Below are 15,337 nucleotides of genomic sequence, written 5' to 3' on the forward strand. Positions count from 1 at the left end.
ATCCTCAAGCACAAAGGCGGGACTTTTTGGGTCGCTCCGCTAGCCAGACATGCAAATCTTCAAGTTGCTACTTTGTTCTTTTTTATCTCAAGTTTTGCCAACTGGACTTCCATAATGGACTTCCCATTTCCTGTTTTTATTCCATCAACCAGATTTGACTTTTTATTGTGAATTTCTCTGGTGTGCCTTCCTCTAACAGCGGCACTTAGAAATTGTATTTAAGCAATTCTCACTGCATTTTTTTCTGAATCATATCCAAAAGAATGAAGTACACATGAAAGCTCGGGAAGTAAGAGTCTTTGTGCTGCATGGTCTAAGTATCAGATATTAATAGCACAGTACTGTGTGATTTTCATATACAATGGTACATGTTGAATTTCACCATTATATTTTTCCTATTTTTAGGACCATTTTCTTTGTAACATTTTCATCTTATAATTAAGTAAATTTTCCTCCAAAACTTTACCCTATTGTAATTTAACGCCATACCAGCTAAAACAATATAAAAAATTTGAAAAATGTAAAAAATACAACAACATATATAATAATAATAAAGTAAAAAAATAAATAAAAAAACTACAAAAAGGGTTTCAAAAATAATAAAAATCTGGTCTCGTTTCATTAAAAATCTTTTCATAAGAATTGACTGAAAAGTCAATTGTAGAGTCCTAAAGGCTTCAAGACATAACAGTCCATGAAATATGTGTAAATAACGGTAAAATTGCACAATCACATACATGCACACATCCAGAGCATATGATGTTGCATGATACTCACATCCAGACTATAAGCTCCTATCTTAGAAATAACTACAAATTTCTCTCCCGCCCATATGCATTGCATGCATGTAATGTCTTATGTTGTTAACTTCAAATGTGGTTTTAAAAAATGAATCTAATCTAAATAGTAAGCATCATAGACAGTAACTCAAATGCGTGCGAGCAGTTCCAGGAAACACGACCTGTGCACTGTAAGGTCTGGCTGGCATCTAAAAAAAAAATATTTCCACTGAATGAGAGGCAGATATGAAGAAAATATTCCATCCTCGACACAAACAGAACAAAAACAAAAAGAGGATAAACAGATAATAGAGAAGAAGAGAGCTTTCAGCCCATCTGGGTGGTGTTGCACCGGATAGGATGCGATGTGACCGACCCCTGCATAATCCTGACACCTTTTCCCCTTTTCTCTTCAAACAAGGGTAGAACTGATGATTAAACCCAATTAGGGATGTTGCTTTAAATGCATTCAGGCCATCCCGGTGTGTGTGTGTAGCTCTGAAAGAGCGTCCTAATGTGACTTCAACATATCCCTTATACTGACTCATGGGATTAAACTTTTGGTTATTTTGGATTAAATTTATGCAAACATTTCTGTGAAACAGGCATCTAAGCAAATTTTTTGTTTAAATTATAGACTATCAGCCATTATGTACACTTTTTTTTTTTTTATTTTTTTTTTATATGCATTAAATTGGTCAAAAAGTGACCGTAAACATTCATAATGTTTCAAAAGATTTCTATTTCAAAGAAAAGCTGTTCTTTTAAACTTGTAAACTGTAAGGACTGAGGACCTTTCATGCTGTTTTAAGAAACCTAATGTTTAAATTCATGTGCCGGCTTAATGGGTCACAAAATGAAATAATAATGGGCTTAACTAACATACGGCTAAGTACTATACGCTACCAATCCCGTATGTGGAGAAACTGGTATAATTGTCTCCTGGTAGAACAATGATTTTCTTTTTTAAACTTTTTTTTTTTTTTTTTTTGGTATGTGTGTTTATGGATATGTAGCCTATTTATGTATTGTTGTGGGTAGATTTGGACCTTGAGTCTGTAATAAAAGTTTTGATTGATATTCATCAAAGAATAATGAAAATGCAACACAGCAGTGTACATATTTAAGAGATTCATAATTATTTAAAGAATTATTATAACTAGTAAATAATTACTAGTACCTGTAGTTCAACTGGCTCTACTAGAACCACTTATAGTATTTTTTTAACCCAGAATGTTGGCAAATAGGTCATAATAAAGGCGCACCAGGCAGCAAAACATGTTATCTTGAAGCTTTAGTCACGGTATTCGAGAATAGTTAGGAGAAGCGTTGTGAAAAGATTCATATACTGCATGAGATTAGATTTCTAGTTGATAATTTGCGCCTTCGTTTTTTACCAAGGTTGTGCGAGGGGAAAACACATTCTCGTTTGATTCAGACAGGATTACCAGTTTGTCTGGGAAACTCAAAATTACCTAATTCCGTCATGGCAAGTGAGTCGTGTCCAATTGGAGCTAAAGCTATGTCACATTGTTACCCGAAATTGTGGCTTTCCTCAATTGATTGACATATTTGAACTCTTTCAAAGTCATTTTATACTGTACATTGTTATAAAACTATGCTTGGGCGTACAGTTTTTCTTTGAAATGTGCCTTTCATTTCAGCTTGGACGTTTAGTGTCTTTGATATTTGTTTAGATTCAGGTTGTTGTTTCGGCTGGTATTTAGTCTATCTTTTGGTTATTTCCGTCTAGTCTTGTGTGCATGTGCGTCTGGCACAGTGAATGACTTGTGAACAGTTGGCTGTGATCAAAGCTGATTCTCCAGCAACTCAACATCTAAACCTAGAAGCTCCATAGTTTTGAACAAAGGAACATCTAAATATTTAGATCTTGAAGTTTCTATTTTGAGTCCCTGAATTTTTTTTATTTTTTTTATTCTAGCATGTCTGCATTTGCTGTCATAATAACTGCCTAATGTAATTATTCACCTCTCTCTGTCTAATACGCTCTTTGTTGTTAAAAAAGTGAGATAGAGAGAGAGAGCGAGATTGTGACAGCTACAAAAAACTTGTGTGCCTTCTCAGAGAACAAATTTAGACTTGTCATTTTATTTAGTGGTGGTGCTAAGGCAGGAATCATTGTTAACAATGACAGCAAACCCCTAAACCTAAATATTAAAGGGACAGAAAAAAAAAGACAGTTCTGTCATTTACTCATCCTCATGTTGTTACAAGCGTGAAAAGAGAAAAGTGGAGGATTGTGCTGGTCACTCGCTGCATCATTAAAGTGGTTCATAATCATGCAATGGCTTTGTGTGGGAAACCTGAAAGTCTTTAAAATTCTTGTTTTGTGTTCCACAGAGGGAAAAAAAGTCACATACAGTACATGAGGGTGAGTAAGACCCTGTTTCCACCTGGTATTAAAAGGTTAGTTCGCCCAAAAATGAAAATTTTGTCATTATTTACTCGCCCTCATGTTGTTTCAAACCTGTATGAATTTCTTTCTTCTGCTGAACACAAAAGAAGATATTCTGAAGAATGTCGGTTACCAAACAGTTGATGTGCCCCATTGACTTCCATAGTATTTATTTTTCCAACGGTAGTGTATGTACTAAAAAAGAAAAGTACATTAGCAACCGCAAAGCAATGTCCTGGCAACCGCTCAGAACAAGCACCACTCGCATTACCTTAAGAAGAATATACAATGTAATTATTGCATCTTTTTCTTTTATGGCGCTTTCTAAAAGATCCTAAAACAGGCACTTAATGAAGCGCTAAAATGTAATCAGGAATACGCCGTGACAACCAAGCCGGCATTCTGTTTTTGCCGCCAAGCATTCTAACTCTTTTCATGAGCCATTTGAGAGCGTTTCATGTTTTTAGAAGTGGAGCGGTATCTGCTGTTTGCATGCACCTTCGCGGGGAAATGAGCCATGGAGGAAGTTAAAGACACAAACACGTTAACATGCTGGCGAGGAAAAGTGGGTTCTTGTCCAATTAGGCCAGCCGAGAGATTCCTCTGAGCGAATCTTCTAATGTTCAGTAATTGTGTTCATTCACCCTTTAGTGCATCCAAACTTGTTTTATATTACTTTTTCAGTTCCCTCCCCCCCCCCTGAAAAAATGGGAAGCTCTTTATAACTTGCCCCAATAACCTGGATGATGGCAGCCTGGAGTTATCAAAAGAGGAAAAGAAAATGAAGTCTTTTAGGAAATAAATTTCACCCTAGCGATTGAGTGAGCGCTTAAAGCTGCCTCATATCCTTCATCTGTGGATTATTTTCTCTACCTAAATGTGTCTGTGTGTCCCACTTTCACATTATCCTTTTCTAAAATGTCCAAAAGTCATCCGAATAAGGTGGACAGTGTTTTTCCTTCTGCCCGAGAAGGAACTAAATGAGCTTTTGAGATCTGAATGTTTGACTAAAGTGGGAAATATAGTTTGAGTCATATGTTTGTGTGTTATGTAGCACGTGTAATAAGCTTGACTTCCTGTTGTGGTTTTTGGTTTAGGGCTATTCTCTTTGAAAGATCATAAAGTCAAAGAGAGATGGTTCCTTTTATTAAAGTAAGCAAAGTTGGGTTTTATGTATTGTTTATCTTGAAGGGGTTTTCAAAAATGCAAGGCATGAAATGGCCCTTTTAATATTGTGTATGTTATTGTGTAGAGTTGCATAATGAGTTATTGTACATTATCTGTCCATTAGTTTAATAGGTTCTGACACTTTACTTTTGAATCGTTCTCTACTATGTAGGCAGTGTGTGTACATGTACAGTAGGCTATTGTTGAGATTTTTGACTAACGCATGGATTTGTTGTGTATAGCTATAGCTATATTTATAGTCTTTAAAATGTTTGTTAAAATTTTGCTTTATTTACCAGTATTTTACATTATTTCTGATAAAATGCAACTTATATGAGAGTTGTTGTTTTTTCTCTCTAAAAAAAAAAGCAGTTTATGTGAGCATATTTTAACCATGCATTTTTTTTTAAATGTCTTGAAAATGACTTTATTAGGGCTGTCACGATTCTTCGATTAAATTGAGAGTACTCTATTTAAATGGCAGTAACCGGCAAAACACCTGAAATGGTGCATACCACAGACGAGAATCCATGAATTGCATTATTAGACCGTTTTCTAAGGATGCACGATATATTAAAACCATTTAAAAACTATATTGTGAATTCACAAAGGCTGAGATTCAAATAGATAGATAGATAGATAGATAGATGCACTTTAATTATTTGCATGCGTGTAGGTTACATGCGTCTCAGATCGGCTCCGTTCACAGTAAACTCTGTTCATTTACAATTTTACATGCATGGAGCGCGTCTCAAACTCCATCTCTGCATATGCTGTGAGTTTGGGTTGCTTATGACATTCCTCTGGGAACGTGATGTGCGCCATTTCATCAGATTTGTAAGGTAAATCTTTTATAAACCTACACCAACACAAGAGAATACATAGATATGTTTCTAAAGATGCAAACTGTTAATCGCGATTTCAAAATAAAAGTTTAACCCCTCACTCTGAGTTTGCATATTTTGACGTCCACATATTCTCGTTCAAGACATTACAGTGGCTGTAGCATTTCTATCTTAAGTAGCCAAAGTATTAAAGATTAAGTAAACATTTAAATTAAATGTCGTTTGGCCAATATTAAAGCTACACTGTGTAGGATTTTCTCCCATCTAGCGGTGAAATTGTTTATGACTACCAACTGAATATTACTTTCTAGCCCCTCCCATTCCGAGGGCGTTTTAACTCCTACGGTGGCCGTATTATTTCAAATCTGCCGGCGGTCGCGAGTAATCTCCCCCTCGCATTCGTCACGGTGCCACTGAGTGTAAAAACGCGAAGGTTTGAATTTCCAGGTATGTCCCTCTTTGGCTAATGTATTTTCAAGATGGAGGCGCAACATGGCTGCCGAGCGACTCGCTCGTATGTATTCTAAATGGCAGATTCTACGCTTACGAGAATACTTGATTAGTTGGTAGAAGTAATTACACATTAATGAGCACATATCATTTTGAAAGAACAAAGTGTTTTTTGCTAAGAATCAGCTTAAAAAAATTACACAGTGTAGCTTTAAACAAGGATTTGATCTGCTGTAAAGTGTAACAACAGACAGTTGGCACACTCTTCAGGCATTTGTTTATACATAATGTACATAAGATAATTGTTGCCATTATGTATTTTAAGTGTTGTTCTATAAAACTATATGATTACTTTCTCTCTCGTTGTTATGATGCATTTGAAATCATTTAAAAGGCTTAGGTCATTGCTCTTTAGATTTTTATTACCACAAAAAAATATCCGATTACTCGATCGACTGATAGTGTTAATTGGTCAAAATTCTTACTGTCAGTTTCGATGAACCAGTTAATTATGAGCATCCCTGCCCAGCACAGTTTGTGAACCGCTCATCGATATTACCGCAGCAGCTTGTGTATTTGTGGTGGTAAAACCTGTGTGTGCAGCGTGGACAGCCCTTCTCTTTCTAGGTCAGTACAAATGAGTACAGTACATCTCTGTGAGGGAGTTCCTGTTTATGAGATGTGCTGAGAGAGGAGGGGAGTGTGGGGTGATTGTTGAGGGACCGCTGAAGTGTTTCCTGTTTCTCCACTGCTATCCAGAGTGGCCAGCGTGCGATTGGTGTTTGTACAGTGGTGGGCGGGGCTATTTTACTAACCTCAGGAAATTAGCTTGCATTTTTGCTTTTCCTTCACAGGCCCATCTTCACAGCATCCTATTCAGCATCCACATTTTTTTAATTATAGTGTATATGTATTTTTATTTATTTTTATTTTTATTCTGTAACCTCAAATTGTTTTCTGGAGAAATCTACCGGGCTAAAAATAGCTTATTTTTGCAAGCTCATATCTCATTATTTTAGATGTTTACCAGTGACTGGTTCTTTGTGGGAACTAAAAGCATGAATTGGGCTTGTAATTGTTCCTGTCTGCCGTCTTTCACAGCTCAGTCGAGTTTAGTATTGTGCACGTTCCATCAGCCAATCACAGGTTGTCATAATATAATTTTCTGCATCTCCAGAGTGATTAGTCACGTGGCATTTACGGCTCAGGTGATTAATTACTTTAAGTACTTTAGTTGCTCTTATGGTTGGAAAATTCCTTACGGATATTATTTTATAACTAATTGCGCTAGTGTATTCTATTGAAAGGCCTACATTTAATTCTCAAAACCTGATTATGCAAATCTGTTTGGCTTTTAAGCGAATAGAACAGCGCCGACAAAAACCTCTTCCTGTCACTTCAGAAGCTCTGAGTAGAGATGAGCTGTTTTCTGTGGTTTCCCAAACTAGCCTGTGTGTGCTTATAAAACTCAACATACATCTGTGGCCCTTTTCATTGGTTCTTATTGTTCGTAATTTAACATGCACTGTAAACTTTCGTTTTCAAAGTTGTAAATAAAACAGATTATACAAGAAAATACTATTTCACTTGTTAATAAAACCAAGATTATCAGAGTACATTTGACAAGAAAATGCTATTTCAGTCTTCCTACTTAAAAATTGCATGCTTAATTCAATGTAATAATTAGTTATAATTTACTAGCAAAAGCAGTGAAAACTGTTTCTATGTAAATCCTGCACCAAATGTGTACTGAGTGAAACAGGATATTCATTGAGGAAAAAAAATGTAGGCCGGGAATTGACTGGATCATGAAAAGTGGGCCAGACCTGAATGAGTTAAGTCTTTTGGTTATGGTTACATTTTGGTTACTCATGAGATTCCTAGATGGCATCAACCAATGATCCAAGTCATTTAACCTATACCAACCTGACTCATTCTGCCTCCTCATGACTGTGTCTGATGAATTGACAACATTCATGCAACTTTATCTTGTGTTTTTTTCCCAGGCGTAGAACCAATGGCAAAAGCAGAGGGTGATTGCAAAGAGGAGCGTCATCACTTTGTGAAACTAGTGAATTATTCAGCAAGTGCTGTTGTTGTTTTTTTTCCCACAGAACACCATTGAGAGTATTCATTGTGAGAAACAGGAAGTAGCTGCCACTTCAGGGCATGTGAAAACCACACGTTTTAGAGATGCGCATATGGACAAAAGTGCATGTGCTGCAATTGTGCTTTAATGGCACAATAACGAACATGTGCACGGTAAAGCACATGCATGGGAGCGCTTCTCAAAAATACCGCGCTGATTGCTTGTAGGATGTGTTACAGACAAGATTGCATCTATTTAGAAAAGTGCATGTTTCGTAGAGAAAGCTTTTCTCTGCAGGCAGTCTCAGTGCAGCTTCACACCTACACACTGTACACACCCAGCATCAAGCACTTGATGTTGAAGAGCATGGCGTCTGCACCATGTGTTATTTACAGGAGAACATGAACTAGAATTTGATGAAGTAGACGGGTAGGTTATCACCTTCATCTCATTCCAAACCTACTGGTCATTTTCCCCCATATGATTATAATTTATGAGGGACTGGAGCTGTCAAGCTTCAAAAAGGATGTTTAATAGAAGTCTGGAGATTCTGAAGTCATCAACAAATCATTCTTCGGTCACACTTTAGATTAGGGTCCAATTCTCACTATTAACTACAACTTTTGTCTAAATAAACTCCTAATTACTGCTTAATAGTTAGGAAGGTAGTTGTTAAGTTTAGGTATTGGGTAGGATTAAGGAATGTAGAATATGGTTAATGCAGAATAAGGAATTAATATAATATGCATGCTAATAAGCATCTAGTTAATAGTGAGAATTGGACCCTAAACTAAAGTGTTACGTATTCCTCTAGTCTTATCTGATTGATACAAGCACTTTATTTATTTAACCGTTATTTTATTAAGTTTTATAATACGTTAAAATTTAAGTCATTATTTATTGAGTTTGATATAATTTATATTACATATACACTACATTTTATTTTTTTTATTTAACAATTATTATTGTTTTATTATTAAGTTGAAATTTAAGGGTTAGGGTTTGTGACAAACTTTGATTATGTTTTGTATCTTATTGTAATCTCTACTTTTATTTGTGTGTTTAAGTAGATCATAACATATACTAAAATAATTTTATAAGTAATTAAAAATTTGTATAATGTAGTTTAAACTAATTCAGTAGCATAATCCAAACGTTTTGAGTCACTTGTCCGGATTTCAAAAAATAGTGCCATGAATCATTTTTAATTATCAGTTAATTTTTATTGTAAGTTAATGATTCTTATTTCATATTTTTCTCCTAAACGCCTAAATGTGTCATCAATGAGTGTTTGTTTTACACTCCCAGCCAGCAATGTGCTGTGTTGACATCTAAACAGGAAGCTCTGGGTGGCCGTCCACAGTTTGTCATTCCCATGTCTGATACTGATGACTCATCACTCACATATGGTGATGTTAAACAGCTGATGTTCCACCTCTAGACGCTCGACATGCCCATCTCCGTCTGGATGGCTTCCGCTCATTAGCGGAGACCTCGCTCTCTTTAATTAGCGTTCTGTAATGTGTGGCTGCGGGCTGAAACGACTTCTGTGCGCTCTTTTCTAGACCATGTGCTTCCAGCATCTCGCTCTCTGAGAGGAAAAGCCCCAGACCGTGGTCTGTGTAATCTGTTTTGCCAGTTTAAACACCATCAGCCTGTTATCAGGGCCCGATTATCACGGAACCACCGGGGAGTGTTTTTATGCTTTAGTAGAATCAGTGTTTCTTACTAAATTCTGCATATAAATGTATAATATAATTGATGATATAATATAATTTATGTGCATTTGTGTGCAATTTTATTTTATTTTTTGCTGCTTTAATGTTTTTAAAGGGGTCATATAATGCCATTTTTGTACAAGCTAATATGATTCTTTAGGGTCTAAATTAAAAGTTTGTAATATACTTTAATTAAAAATTCTCATTAGTATTGTAAGAAAACACTAATTTTACCTGGTCAAAAACAGCTCTGTTTTCAGCACTCCGTTCAAGTGAATGTGTCTTTAAATGATAATGAGCGTTGCTCACCCCGCCCCTCTGTTCTGTGCATACACCGTAACACAATAACACAATAACCATAACGCGTTGTTCATTATAAACGTGGGATTATGAATTATATTGAGAACGTCGTACATAGAAAACATGCCGTAATGTACCCTGAGTGTAAACCTTAGCCGCATTCATCGTGAAGCGTGCAAGCGATTTGCAAAGATTAATATTAATATTAATATAAAGGTTAATAAAACGTTACACTCACTTCAGTTCTTCTGGAGGTGCAGCAGGAACACGAATAGTTGGTACCGATCCTTTTTTCAGGAGCAGCTTCTTAGCAAAACCAGCTTTATACTGACCCTCGTTTGTAAAGCAGTCTGGTGTGTGAAATGATTCGCGCAAACATGAAAGCATTGACGTTGATCGTGGGGAATATTCCCTTCGAAAACAAAACTCAGCCACTGCGTCTTCAGCGGTTCGGATTTAGGAACATCAAAATGACTGCTGTGTTCGTTATTACACCCAAGAACAGAACACCACAATCGCTTAGACGCCATTCTGCTCATAGACAGTGCTTCAGCGTATCAACAATGACCACGCGGACTATGATTGACAGCTTGCTCACAAGCGAGGGCGGGTCTGTGTTGAAACGCTGCTGTCAATCAACAATCGTGGGAGGGGCGTCGATTTTGTGACGTCACAAAATCGAACGGCTTGATTTGAGACGGGGAAAACATATAAGAAGATTTAAAAAAAAAAAAAAAAACTGGATGGATTTTTATCATTTTATGATGGTTGTGTACAGGCACTGCCAACACACATTTCAGTACAACCAACTTGTAAAAGTGCATGTACCATTATATGACCCCTTTAAAGATTTAGTTTTTATTAATGAAATTGAATATTTCAATATTGTCATATAAACAAACAGCCAGTATTAATACTATTCACAAATCTTAAATGCACAAATTAATTCTTTTTATTTTGAGTCAGACGAATTTGAATTCAGTCAAATTTAGTGAGTTCATTCAGGAAACGATTAGTCTGTCTAATTTGAACAGAAACTGATGAGTTTGTGAATCTTTATGACTGGAATAGCTGGGTTTCAGTCACGTGATTATTATGACGCACGAAGGCGGGGCGACCTCAGATGGAGGGCAGGAAGTAAACACGGAGAATACGTCTATGGAGGAAACCGTTGCGGAGTGTCCGTATTGTACATTTATCCGATTTTTTTGACCGTCCGTTTACACGTTCTTTCAACTCTGATCTATATCCGATTCATGTGTTTACACTTGCCATACTATCTGAAACATCGCGCATGCTTAAAGGGTTAAATTCTCTTGCACAGATGGACGAACGCGAAATATGCTTGATGCTCTGCGATATAACAGTTACATACCATGATTATGAGGCGAAGGAGGACGAAAAGTGGCATCATTGCACATATGCTTCAGTTATTGTGTGTGAGAGAGATCTCAGGACTTGTGGGAGCATATTGTGTTTAAATATTGGCTTTAACCGCGGAGGCGTTGCCCAACGTAATGCCTCAGAAAATGCGATCTGCCTGATTACATGACAGTCACATTGGCACATATCCGATTTATTTCCACATATGAATGAGGCCTGAAACGGATCTCGAAATATCCGAATGCATGCGTTTTTTTTCCTGTTTACACTGTCATAGAACACATTGGATCTGTGTCACAGACATATGAGCAAAAAATCGGAATTGGATCACGTTTCACTGACAGTGTAAACGAGGTAAATGAGCCCTAATGCTATATAAACACAGACACAAAAAACACGTTGGCTAGCTAACATACCTCCGACGAAGTGATCGTTGCAGACTTGGGCTTTAACAGACTCTGCTCCTCCCGACCGCAGACGTAACTTACGTTAAAAATCCACTTTTTACGGCATTGGTCTGTGAGCTTTTTACATTTCTCACCTTTTTGAGTGACAATCTTAGGTACTCTATAAAAACCCTTTCCCTTTTCTCGATTAGAATGGTTGGAGCAGCCGTAAACTACACAATACACTGGCATTTTTTCAGACGGCAGATTCAGCTAATTCACTTCCTGCCCTCCATTTGAGTTTCGCGCTCTCGCCATGCAGCAGCGTGACGTCATGTGAAACCAACCTATAGTTCACCCAAAAAAACTCAAAATTATCCCATTATTTACTCACCCTAGGTGAATATGACTTGCTTCAATCGGAGAGTAACATTAAGTAATGTCCTGGCCCTTCCCAGCTTTATAATGGCATTGAATAGAGCTAGAGTTTTTGAAGCTACAAAAAGCGCATCCATCCATTCATCATAAAAGTAATCCATACCACTTCAGTGGGTTAATAAAGGCCTTCTGAAGCGAAGCGATGGTATTCATAAGGCTGATTCAAACCAATAACTCACAAACTCATGATTCATTTCAACATCCGGCACATGAATTGTAACTCTAAATTTTCTGTATGGCTGTTTTATGCTGCCTGCCTTTACTTTTTTGTCTCATCACCTTCAGTGAAGCCTGCATGTTTGGGTAAAATATGATTTCTTTTGCTATGGCGCTGTAAATTCAGCAGCAGCAAATTATGGAAGATAAACTGCACACAATGGCTGTACGAACAGATTGTGTTACCGCTTTTCATGTCTAAAGTCACAGGCTGTGTATACTGCTAAATTTAGTCTTTTACACTCTAGCCTGTTGAAATAAGATGCCATCATTTAGATCTGGCGCGCTCGGGGCGGCTACTGTACTACAGCTCTGGGGTTCAACGGCCACATACATCCACTTTGATGTTCCACATGTTCTGATGTGTGAGAAAGCATGTTTAAAGTGTTTGTACTAGTGCTTTAGTATAGATTGCTTGGGTTTAGTACATTGCTGGCTGACTAAGGGCTTAATTAGCCCTGCACTCAGAGGCTCGTATTGATTTTTGCTAGTTTCTTCTTGTGCAGTGACTACTGACTATTGAACTCTGTGAAATGGACACAAAACATTTTGTACCTTTCACTCTTTCTCATGCTTTCAGTGTTTTTGTATGTGACCGCACGCGTCAGAGTGACGTACGTACTGGACCATTGAAAATTGATGCATGTTTTGAGGAGACTGGAGTGAACAGATATGTGGTGAGAGAGAAAGACAGAACAGGAATAGAAATACAATTCTCAATCAATTCTGAATGGTACACAAGCCTTGTCGCTCAGGGAGCCTCAACAAACTCCCAAAGTGGCCTCAAGATGGCTTAAAATAAGACAAAACAAGGATTAAAATAAGTTAAAACAGCTTAAAATCAAGATATTACTTAGTATTTGATTATTTTTATAACAAAAAAGATATATTTTTATTGGATAGGCCTTCAAATATTGTTGTGGACAATGGGTATGGAAAATTGAATGGGAATGGTATAGGTGAGAATATAAAACAGTTATATTGTGAAACGTCACATGATCCTTCAGAAATCATTCTAATATTTTTGTGGAAACCCTGTAACATGTTTTTCAAGATTCTCTGATGAATAGAAAGCTCAAAATAACACAATTATTTGAAATAGAAAACTGTTATATTATAAGATATAAATAAAATATTTGGTCACTTTTGATCATTTTAATGCGTCTTTGCTGAATGAAAGTATTCAAAATGAATCTTTCCCGACCTTCAACTTTAGAAAGATATTATGCCTCTCCCTAGAATTGTGACTGAGTTTTGCACACCACTTATGTTTTCATCAGTAAATGTAAATATCCAGCTCATCCTCTAATTGTTCTTATTCTGCCTTCTTTTGCAGCTCTTCAGGGAAGTAAGAATAATGAAGATTCTAAATCATCCAAATATTGGTAAGTTGTCCTACAGTAATCTGTTTTTAGAAGCTCTCTGTGGAGATGTTTGGGAATGCGGCACACAAAGCGGACTGTAGTGGAGGCCTCTCTAATCCCCTGTGCAGGAACTCCCTCTGCTTTTCCCAGAGCCGCCACACCGCTCCTATTCAGACGGCCCGACCGGCTCCTCCCGGCAGCACAAAAGCACTCCTGTATGCCTCTGTGTGTTCCATTGTTGAGCATCCATCATCTGACGGCCTGCACATGCCTCTCCTCCCCCCCCCCCCCCCCCTCCTGTCTCATGATGTCATCTCTGTGTGGCCCCTCTCTCGCCCCAATACCTTTATCGGCCCTCAGCGACCCCCATCTGCCATTCCCGGACATGAGCAGGTGTTTGTGTCGAATCGTGAGAGACCCTTGTTTCCTGTTATAATATATGTCGTTTTATTTCTGAATGCTCACTGGTCAGCGATGACATGAAACTTAAGCGTAAGGGACTGAATCTTATAGGACCAACAGTTTGGGGGCCGGTAAGAATACAATAAGAAACTAATACTTTTATTCAGCAAGGATGCATTAAATGAATTAAAAATGATGTTACAGGACAATTACATTTCAAATAAATGCTGTTCTTTTGAGCTTTCTATTCAGGAAAGATTGCTGAATGCAGTCACAGTTTCCACAAAATATTAAGCAACGCAACCGTTTTCAACATTGATGATACTAGGAGATGTTTCTTGAGCATCAAATCAGAATATTAGAATGATTTCTGAAGGATGTAATGATGCTGAAAATTCAGCTTCGTCAACGCTGGAATAAATTACATCTTAAAATATATTAAAATACAAAAGTTATTTTATTTCACAATATTACTGTTTTATGATATTAATAAATTACTTTTGTGAGCATAAGAGACTGAAAGAAAACATCTTACCGACCCCAAACATTTGAACGATGTGTATAAATACAAATTTATAATGTGTGACTAAAATAGTAAGCGTGATATTATAAAGACATGTTGTTAAATTAAATATGCAAAGTGGCTTTTCTTTTGCCACTATATTTTATACAAATCAAAATATGATCTAAAAAAAAATATTTACTTTTATTACATTAATGGCATGACTTTACTTAGAATTAGAAATAAATTTGTCGCAAAACTGTTTGCAGATCAGAATCTTGGCTGACAGTAGAATAAATGCTCTAGAGCAGGAATTTTCTTAATTATAAAACGGTGACCACATAACATATATATTCCTGATAACATATATCAGGAATATATGTTATATGCTCCAATCGCACAAGGCTTTGAGCCTGCAGAATGCCAAGCTATGCAAATTTTAAGTTTGTCCAAAGGTTCAGTCTGAGACCTTTTAATTGCTTGTTGATCAGATGTCTTTGTGCTTTGTAAATTTCAGGTCAGAGTTCACCCAAAATGGTTTGGTATTGGACATTTAAGGCCACGATATTCTCACGGTGAAGTTCTTTTTCGTTCTTCGCTTAGGGGTAAAACGAAGTTCGAAATACATGAGCAGCGATATACTGTTATCGCACACACACTGCTGAGAGCGACGGTTAGGTGAATATGTAAATATATGCTACGCGCTTTCCTCTCAATAACAAAATAAACACACAACAAAATTGAGAAAACAGCAAGCATTTTAATAAAGCATAAGAAAAGCATCTGATCATAGCAGTGTGGATATGTTGCGCGAGCTCTGCAATTCGGCAATTTAGTAAAGTCACGCCATGTTTATTTATATAGCAGCACTGTATACATTAG

The 15,337-nt window shown here is 37.0% G+C and overlaps 1 protein-coding gene across 5 annotated transcripts in view; it reads left to right on the top strand.

Moving 5' to 3' along the window:
- Positions 1-15,337, top strand: part of mark3b (MAP/microtubule affinity-regulating kinase 3b) — an 84,022-nt gene that overhangs the window by 26,329 nt on the left and 42,356 nt on the right. For all 5 annotated transcript variants that reach the window (XM_084432349.1, XM_084432351.1, XM_084432350.1 and 2 more), the window contains exon 4: positions 13,524-13,572. In XM_084432349.1, the coding sequence (XP_084288475.1) occupies positions 13,524-13,572 (49 nt within the window). The remainder of the gene's footprint in view (positions 1-13,523; positions 13,573-15,337) is intronic.

Source organism: Rutilus rutilus (genome assembly GCF_951802725.1).
Source record: "Rutilus rutilus genome assembly, chromosome: 15".
NCBI lineage: Eukaryota > Metazoa > Chordata > Actinopteri > Cypriniformes > Leuciscidae > Rutilus > Rutilus rutilus.